The sequence below is a fragment of the Ascaphus truei genome, chromosome 21 (genome assembly GCF_040206685.1).
Source record: "Ascaphus truei isolate aAscTru1 chromosome 21, aAscTru1.hap1, whole genome shotgun sequence".
NCBI classification, from domain to species: domain Eukaryota; kingdom Metazoa; phylum Chordata; class Amphibia; order Anura; family Ascaphidae; genus Ascaphus; species Ascaphus truei.
Genome location: NC_134503.1, coordinates 13,580,816 through 13,590,356, shown reverse-complemented (window position 1 = coordinate 13,590,356; position 9,541 = coordinate 13,580,816). Strand labels below are relative to the sequence as shown.

At 45.2% G+C, this 9,541-nt stretch overlaps 1 protein-coding gene across 2 annotated transcripts in view; it reads left to right on the top strand.

Moving 5' to 3' along the window:
• LOC142472165 (uncharacterized) overlaps positions 1–9,541 on the top strand; it is a 190,456-nt gene continuing 180,915 nt past the window's right edge. For both annotated transcript variants that reach the window (XR_012789617.1, XM_075579021.1), the window contains exon 1: positions 1–1,021. Coding sequence is in view for 1 of the 2 variants with exons in the window: in XM_075579021.1 (XP_075435136.1) it covers positions 844–1,021 (178 nt within the window). In the remaining variant the exon portion in view is untranslated. The remainder of the gene's footprint in view (positions 1,022–9,541) is intronic.

The window sequence follows — 9,541 nt, the reverse complement described above, 5'->3', positions numbered from 1 at the left end:
CGAGTTGGCTGCAGCTGCACAGTGAGGGAGAGCTGCAGTGCAGACTGGGCACTGGACAAGGAGAGTGTCCGGGCGGGACCACAGAGCACAGGGGAGGCAGAGCGGGTTCTGTGTGCAGCCCACTGCATGTGTCAAGAAGCTTGTGTTTAATGAGACAATAACGGTTCACCTGGCATGAATCTTATTGCTTTTTTAAACCTGCTGATCAGGTTGCAGCAGAATTTTTCAGGGGTACAGTTGGTATATGGGCTTTAGGGTACAGTTGGTATATGGGCTTTAGGGTATACATAGGTTCTGCAAGTTGAGTAAAGGGGTGTCTGGGCATTCTGTATGATATTGAGTCTATAAGAAGGGTCTGTGTAGGACAAGTGCCACTTAAATATATAAGGGTTATATAGACAAGGCAACCAGTGAAAAAATGGGAGCACAGAGAGGGGTTAAGTCGTGTTATAAAATGGGTGCATGGGCCTATTAATTAATAGGACAGAGGTCTGTGCAAACTAAAGGGGTACAAGGCTATTGATCTAGGAATTGGATATCTAATTGCAATGGTGAAGGCTTTATAAGGGGGTGAGCTACTTGTATAAGAGGGGTAAACTCTGGGTAGGAGAGGACTAGTTATAGAAGGAATTGGATGTATGTGGGTTCTTTATAAGGGGGAACAATTAGTACTGGCTGCAGAACAGGAGTGGATGGGACAGCTGGCTTTGCAAGGGGTGTATGATTCAGCTGACTGTATATGAGGTGCAGCTGACTGTATAAGAGGTGTGCATGAGGGAGCAGTTCCTATGGTAAGAGTGTGTGGGAGTCTGTGTCACACAAAGGAGCAGCTGATACTGTAAGATGAGGATGCACAAGGCTGGATGCAAACTTCTAGCAGAAACGAGGACAGTGACAATGCACGGTGCTGCCCCCCCGGGACAGGGGCAGCTGTGGGCACTGCTACTTGCCATGCTGCTGTGCTGTGGAGGAGCCTTGGAGCTTGAAGACACCTGGGAAACAGGCTCCGGGCAGATAACAGGTAAGAGCTACAGTAGGAGTCATTGGGGTCTGTGTATCAAAGCAGATCTGGAACATAACTGCTGCAACAAGTCTTGTGTCTACTGGTGAAAATGTATCAAGGCTCATGATCAGAAACTGTCACTTGATGGAGTTAGGGAGGAACCAGGTGTACTTATATTGGGATGAAGTACCTCCTGTGTCTCCTTGTTTTTTTTTTATTGTCCAATTTTTTTCTGCATCAAGAAATCTGCAATGTCTGAGGTGCCAACAATCTTGGGACTTTGTAACATTTGATGCAACCGCAAGCAAAAAAATCCGTCTGAGCATTGCCTTGCTACACAGACCATGCAGCAGTGTTTATTAATCGGGGTTCCCCGGGTATTCCTAAAGGGTTCCTTGCAATTTTAAGTTAATTAAAAAATTGTACCAAATACGGAAGAATTTGCAAAAGCATCTGATCTCAGATGCGCTATTAGAGAGGGTTGGGGGTTCCTTACAATGCATCTGATCTCAGACGCGCTGTTAGAGAGGGTTGGGGTTCCTTACAATGCATCTGATCTCAGACGCGCTGTTAGAGAGGGTTGGGGTTCCTTACAATGCATCTGATCTCAGACGCGCTATTAGAGAGGGTTGGGGTTCCTTACAATGCATCTGATCTCACACGCACTATTAGAGAGGGTTGGGGTTCCGCAGTATTTCACAATATAATTATAGGGTACTTGAACCAAAAAAAGTTGCAACCCTCTGCAATAGAGACTGACTGCATGAATGCTATTTCATAGTAGACATACTGTACAGAGTACTGAAATGCAGACTGTCTAACCATTTTCATTGGTTTAGGGAGCAGAGGACAACATATTTGCAGGTTACCATCTGCACTAAGCTTCACTGACTTGAAAAACATAGATGATGTCATGGTAACTAAACTTATGTATCTGTCCATGTTATAATATTTCAAACGTAATTGTAGCGTACTGGCATATCACACATCTTGTAAACTCATTCTTCAAAAGTAGCTCTTGGGGGTGACTGTTAAAATTTGGGGGGGATACGTATGTCTTACTGTACATGCGGTGAAAAAATAGATCTAGATATCTAAATAAATATCTAATTGAAAGTAGTAGTTTTTTTTCTTTGATGTCTAATGCTATTTTTGCATTAGTTTTGCTAGCAGGCAATTTTGATTCATAACTCCTATAAGGTCTGTTCACTGAAGCGCCATAGCCATTATTGATCTATAAAGGCTATCTATCACACATGACAGGGCCCTCATGTTTGTCGAACATGTCCACCTAGTTATATAATCTGTATAGAGAATGGGCTGGGAGAGGGTAAATATCGCTGGATAGCTACAGTATCTCATTACTATGAACCGTTGCTGTCATAGAGAACTGAAATGTATTGTTGACCCTCCTGTTGGGAAAAGGGTTAAAGCTTAACACGTATTTATTATTATCATTTATTGATAATGCTCCGGCATATTCAGTAGCGCAGTACAATATAGTTGGAGCACGAAAAACAGCAAAGTAACAAACATTGACATACATTGTTGCAGTAGGTAAGAAGGGTCCTGCCCCACGGAGCTTACAATCTGTAAGGAAAGGTAAGTGGAAACGTAGGGTGCAGGGGGATAAGAAGGTTAGTGTGTTTCGGATCAGCAGCTCGCGTGTTCTCATCTCAAAGAGAACAGGAAACTGACATTCCCAGCGAAAATGCCGGGCTGGAGGTGTAAAGGCACAGACTGAAAACACTGACTTGACGTTGGTTCAAATCCTGGGATCAGCTCCTGGAGACGTCCATCAAATAACTTTTGCTCTTTGTGCCTCAAGCATTATAATGAGATACAAAGCGCTGCGTACACTGAGCACTACTGTATATAGGGAGGGAACAAATGATGTTAGCTGTGCAGTGTCTAACAAGAGACCAGGACATATTGTAAGATTATGTATAAAGAAGTGCTGTAGAAAAATGGGTTAATCCAATCTCAGTGGAGGCGCCCTGAGGGGTTTGTATGAGAAATGCCTTATTACTGAAAGGTATGAGTGAAGTGGACACAATGCTGAAGTGAAGTGGAGTGTGCTCTATTAAGTGATAAATCATGTTTTCTAAAGCCCTAACAGTGTGGTGATATATCTAATGCATAATGATCTGTTGTCCCAAAATATATTAATCTCGTTGATTGACGTGATGGTATATGGGATTTCAGCGTCATATCTTCCAGCTGTTCCTACTCCAAAAATGCAGTACCTGTTTTCTGTGTCCTGTACGCTACCCAAAGAAAGCCCACTGTGCTTAGTGTACACCTGCCATGGAGAGTTCCACTTGTCATCCCCTGCTCCCATTGGATGAAGCTTTGAGCCTTCCGAGGGAGTGTCAGTACCAGTATCGTACCAGAGTTTATTACCAGTTCTATTGTGTTTGTAAATCTTTGTGTTGTTGGTGATTCCCATGGCAATTTGCACTAATACTATTGTCATTTGATTCAATAACCTGCTTGGTAATGTCACGTGGTCCCTATCAGAGTGCAGGGATTTCTGCATCCTGGCCATCAACTCATGCACTTCTATAGATATGTTTTTTCTCTATATTATAACCAGAGTATAATCCGAATTTACAGATTGTAGGTATAACTAATTTTCCAAGGGCAATAGCAGATAAGGCTGTCTTGGCCAGAGAGTAGTAATATCAAAATGTTATATTATTCCTTTTCTCATTTTGAGAACCAAAGAACCAAAAACCCAATATGTTCTGTAGGTAGCAGCCGTCACGGAACCAGTTTCATATTCTCTCCAAAGTTTGGTAAATTATGAATACATTTTAAATGAGGAGATTAGACTGGTGCATTAAGTCATATTTATTTTGTTGAGGTTGGCTCTCTGTCCTCTAACAATTATAGTTGTTTTCTTGTGACAATAACCCCCCCAAGAAAACAGCGTTATTCGGTTCTAGAATTCCTTCATCAATGTTTGGGAGGATGAAACTTTTGCCTGTATTTACTAACCGTTATATAGTTAATGTAATACAACACAACATAGCATATTGCCATCCTCTGCCCCTTATTTGCAAGCAGCATATAGGAGGCACTTAGATACCACACAGCGAACTTGGTCCCACCGCGAAGAGAGTCTTGCAGGCCGCAAGTACTGTACGGCGTTGCTGTGTCCCTGACACTAAATGCTCTAATTAGCGCAGTGTCCCTATCTAAGGGGGCCTGTCCCTAAAGCAACCACAATCTGTTTGGGTCTCAGGGCCTACCTTGGGCCTAAGGGGGACAAGGTAGGCCTAGTCCAGGGAATCACCGCTCCCTGGACACTACCTTCTCTGTCCGCGATCCCCTTCTGACTGGTGTGGTGTGCAGAGCACGCCAAATGTATCTCTAATGGTGCAGGGGATTCTGGCAGCCCTATTGGCTGTTGGCGGGCATGTGATCCGCAGCCCCAGTGGCTTCTGGGGCATGTAGCCACCCTGCGGAGCTAAGCTGTAATGGCCGCTGCTATTGCGCTCCATTGCGCAAGCGCCCCACTCCTGAAATGGCCACTGCACTGCCAAATGCGCATGTGCATGTTGTTCATTGTGCATGCACGACTTCAAACATGGCGGTCCCCACTAGCCGGGTGCGCTGCGAAGCCACCGGAGCGATGCCTACACTGCTGGCCGTAAGTCTCCCTGCCACCCTGATACCCGACGGGTCTTCCTCCAACCCTGACGGCACCCGCACGCCTCGCCGCCGGCTGCAGCCTCAGCGAAGGTAGGGGCCCAAGCGGAACCTGGGGGACTGCATGTGCAGGCCCGCTGACCGCCTTTCCAGGGCCAAGGCCAGTGTGTAGACCCCAGGTAGCTGAGTGTGGGGGAGGGAGGGGAACGGCAGCAAGGGACAGCTCGGCAGTAGAGGAGAGTATGGGCCCTGTGCTGTACAGAGGCCCCCGGAGGTGCGTACGTTTAGCCCCACTTTCAGCATTTTCCGGGTCCCCCTGGAGCAGCCGGGCCAAGGACACATGTCCCAGCTCTCTCTCTCTCTCTCTCTCTCTCTCTCAACCTTCTCCCCCCCCCCCCCCCCTCCGTCGGTCCCGTGTATGTCTATATATTTTTTTTATAACGCCAACCAGTTACGTAAAGCTTTAATGTTTTTTTTTAACAACATAACAATACAGGGAATATAATAATAACAATGGGATAAGTGCATCAAGACATAAATGTAACATTAGGAGAGGAATCCCTGCCCTCAAGAGCTTACAATCTAATGAACATATTGGAAGACACAGTGAAAGAATGATTACATTTGAAGGCATTAGATAGTGTATAAGACTGTGGGGCGTGAGATTTTCTGGGGGGGGGGGGGCTGGCAGCACTTACATAGGCCCCACGCTCTTCCCTAAAGTATTTAAAATAAATGCTGGGGACTGCGCGAGGCCTCTTACCTTGTCTCCGTGGCTTCTGGCGATGCGTCACCATAGCAACGAGGTGTCAAATGATGCAGCGGTGGTCACATGATGCTGCGTTGCCATGGCAGCGTGACATCACATGACCTCAGAACGCCAGAGACAAGGTGTATGGAGGGGGGGCGAGCAGGCAGGGGTGCGCAGAGGGAAAAGTTTGCGAACCCCTGTATAAGAGCATACTGTAGTTAAGTGAGCAACTTGAAAGACTTGTGCCAACTCTCCTAGTGGCCTTGGTTATACAACTTAATCTCCGTTTCCTGTAGGTGTTTTGAAATAAAATAGCATGCCTGTGGCAGAGATTTGTCATCCCATTATAACTTTATACAGGCATACCCCGCATTAATGTACGCGATGGGTCCAGAGCATGTATGTAAAGCGAAAATGTACTTAAAGTGAAGCACTACCTTTTTTCCACTTATCGATGCATGTACTGTACTGCAATCATCATATACGTGCATAACTGATGTAAATAACACATGTGTAACAGGCTCTATAGTCTCCCCGCTTGTGCACAGCTTCGGTACAGGTAAGGAGCCGGTATTGCTGTTCAGGACGTGCTGACAGGCGCATGCGTGAGCTGCCGTTTGACTATTGGGCGACATGTCCTTACTCGCGAGTATACTTAAAGTGAGTGTCCTTAAACCGGGGTATGCCTGTAAAGCACAGTGGTAGTGCTAAAAAAAAAAAAAAAAAAAAGATCTTTATTTTATCTTCTGCATGAGATATTCTGACAATAACATGATTATCATGGATTGCAATTTTTAGTCTTTTTAACGTGATAAAAACTTTACAAAAGAGTGCGGCGACCTTGAATTCTTTTTTTTGTTATAGTAGCTCTGAAGGGAGCTCTTGGTTACAAGTTTACATCATAAGCACCAGCTTTACCTGAACCATCCTTACCTGGTGATTTTTAGCATTGGACCATCCTTACCTGCTGATTTTTAGCGTTGGACCATCCTTGCCTGCTGATTTTTAGCGTTGGACCATCCTTACCTGCTGATTTTTAGCGTTGGACCATCCTTGCCTGCTGATTTTTAGCGTTGGACCATGCTTACCTGCTGATTTTTAGCGTTGGACCATCCTTACCTGCTGATTTTTAGCGTTGGACCATCCTTGCCTGCTGATTTTTAGCGTTGGACCATCCTTGCCTGCTGATTTTTAGCGTTGGACCATCCTTGCCTGATGATTTTTAGCGTTGGACCATCCTTGCCTGCTGATTTTTAGCTTTGGACCATCCTTGTCTGCTGATTTTTAGCGTTGGACCATCCTTGCCTGCTGATTTTTAGCGTTGGACCATCCTTGCCTGCTGATTTTTAACGTTGGACCATCCTTGCCTGCTGATTTTTAGCGTTGGACCATCCTTACCTGCTGATTTTTAGCATTGGAGATCAATGTTGAGTAGTGAGAATGTTGGACTGCCCACTGTGCAGTTATGCTTCATATTTTCGAGGCTCTGTGCAAACTCCACATCCCATGGGCATATAGACTTACAGGCCATTTGTTTTGATTAGATTAGAAACCAGAACATGTCATGCTAACCGCAGGAAGCCATGCTGGGTACTGTCCCACATTCATGTTGCATATTTCTAAAAATATGTCTGTGCGCCTGTATCGGAATATGTTTGTGTTGACCTCTTCTAAAAGACCAATGAGTATTGTACACCCTATACTTAAAGCAGGACTCCTGGCAACACTTGTTTTAATAGGTTGGAAGCAGGGGGCCTCCGGAGGATAACCGCGTTAATTTCAGCTCCGGGGATCCCCTGCTTCCCGTTATAGCGGCACCACGGCCTGCTTCATGGAGGTGCACCAAGCCCCGCGGTTACAAAGGCCCCGGGCTCTTCTCCACAACAATTAAACTGATTGCCGGGGAAGAGCGCGGGGCCTCTGTGTCTCTTACCTTCTCTAGAGCGGCATCTTCTCTTCCAGCGACGCGTTGACATTTTGCCGCGACGTCCCATGGCCTTGCATTTCCATGCCGACATGGCCCCATGGCGACACATGACGCCGCAACGTCATGACGCTGCGTCATAGGAGGAGGCGAGGCTGCGATTCTACTCAAAAATGCCTGTGGTGACACCGCGCGGTGCAAAAACAAGTTTTATAACCACATGAAAACTGGTTAAACCAAATGCGACTGTGTCCCCGCTTGCTACTGCAAAGCGGGACACAGTTGGAGCGTTTTAAAAATGTGTTTTCGTGTTGTGAATGCCGCAGCCGTCCAATCAAAAAACATATTTCAGCCAGCAGCCGCGCGCGCAGTAGCATGTGCTTGTGCACGTCACTCTGCGACGTCACAGATGCGCACGCCCCCTGCAGTTCGTCTGTATAATCGCAGCCTTAGAGGCCCCATCAAAACCTCACTGCTTTATAACGCAATATTAGTTTTTATCAGTTAGATGACGCTAGCTACATCTGTACATAGCTCTCTCCTGCTTCTCTTATTATAACCTGCACCAGTGCTGTATCTTTTATCCTGCTTCCCTCTCACTATAAACCGCACGGCTACCTGTCGTCCTGCAACTCCCTCTCACTAAGAAATTGACTCACCTCTAAAGGATCGTTGCCTTTAAAAAAAATAATAATAATATTCCCCCTTAGGTGGGAAGCAGGGGCTCTCCGGGGCAGAACCGCGTTAATGTCAGCTCCGGGGACCCCCTGGTTATCTCATATCTGTTTACAGGTCACACGGGCCAACAGGATGCTGCAAGGGATGTCGCGGCTTCCTATTGGCTCGTGGGACCTTTAAATAGACATTTTTTTTATATCCAGCCGTAGCTGCTACCAGCAGCCCATTCAGAGGCCAGTATCTCAGGAAGCCGGGAGTCCCCGGGGCTGAAATTAATGCGGTTCAGCTCCGGAGACCCTCTGCTCCCAACCTAATTAAATAAAAAAATGTCGTCCGGAGTGCTGCTTTAACACTGATCAAAACACAGTAACATAGTGAGACACAATTGGTGCTCCTTCAAGTATTATTCTGTTGCTCCAATTCAATGTCTTTTCATTCAACTGCAAGAAGCTGAGTACAACAGGCAGTTCCCATCGGTAATCTGAGGCAGAATAATTAATTGGTTACGGTGCATTAAAAAATGATGGCAATGTTTGATACTGTTTAACGAAACCAATCTGATATTTCATATTAAATGTCGATTTAAGAGCACCACAAGCTAAGTGAGATCTCACAAGTCTTTCCTTCAGCCGTGCCGTCCCCGGATGCAGGAATGCATAATCCTGATTAGCAATCAGCGGTAGTTACTTATACCGTATTATTGTAAGGCTTATGCTGTATGGAAATAGAGAAATTGACAATGAGTCGCCTCATTAACCAGTTCCTTACATTTGATGCAGCATTAGGTTAACAACGGTGCTGTGTTTCTAAGTAGTAACCCACCCTATGTGCTTTAGGTACTGAAATAATACCTTGTACGATCAGTAATTCGTGTTTTCTTTATTACTGTGCTATGCATATTACATTGCTGAATACAAATACATTATTACTTGTAGTTTCTACAACGCACTAAATGATTTAGTGCAGTAAAAATGTTTTATTTAACCCTTGTTGTTTTGCGTTGCGTGGTACGAGGAACTTAATACTGTAGTGAAAACAAAACACGGGCATGAAACCTTTCCCCTTCCCAAGAAGGAAACGGGAGGGAAAAGCCAGTCCCTGCATGAATAAACAGCACCAACACCTTCTACTATCAAAGGGATTAAAAATAAATAAAAAAATGAAACAGACATTATATAAAAGGTAAAAAAACAAAACATAAAATGTATTAAATACATAAATAACAATAGCCTTGTCTTGTATAGCACTGCCAGTACATAGAAATGTACTTTACATAGAAAATTTGTTGGCACGAGTCTCTGCCCCGCAGAGCTTACAGTCTATATTTTTGGTGCCTGAGACACGGAGATTAAGGGACTTGCCCAAGGTCACAAGGAGCCGGCACCGGGAATTGAACCAGGTTCCCCCGATTCAAACTCACTGAGCCGCTCCTTCTCCATAAAGATACAAATCCCTAATTAAAGTTACAAATGTCAAAGCCCAAGGTAAGTGGTCAGCCCAGCCTAGTAAAGCATCGAGTCCAGCAGTCTAA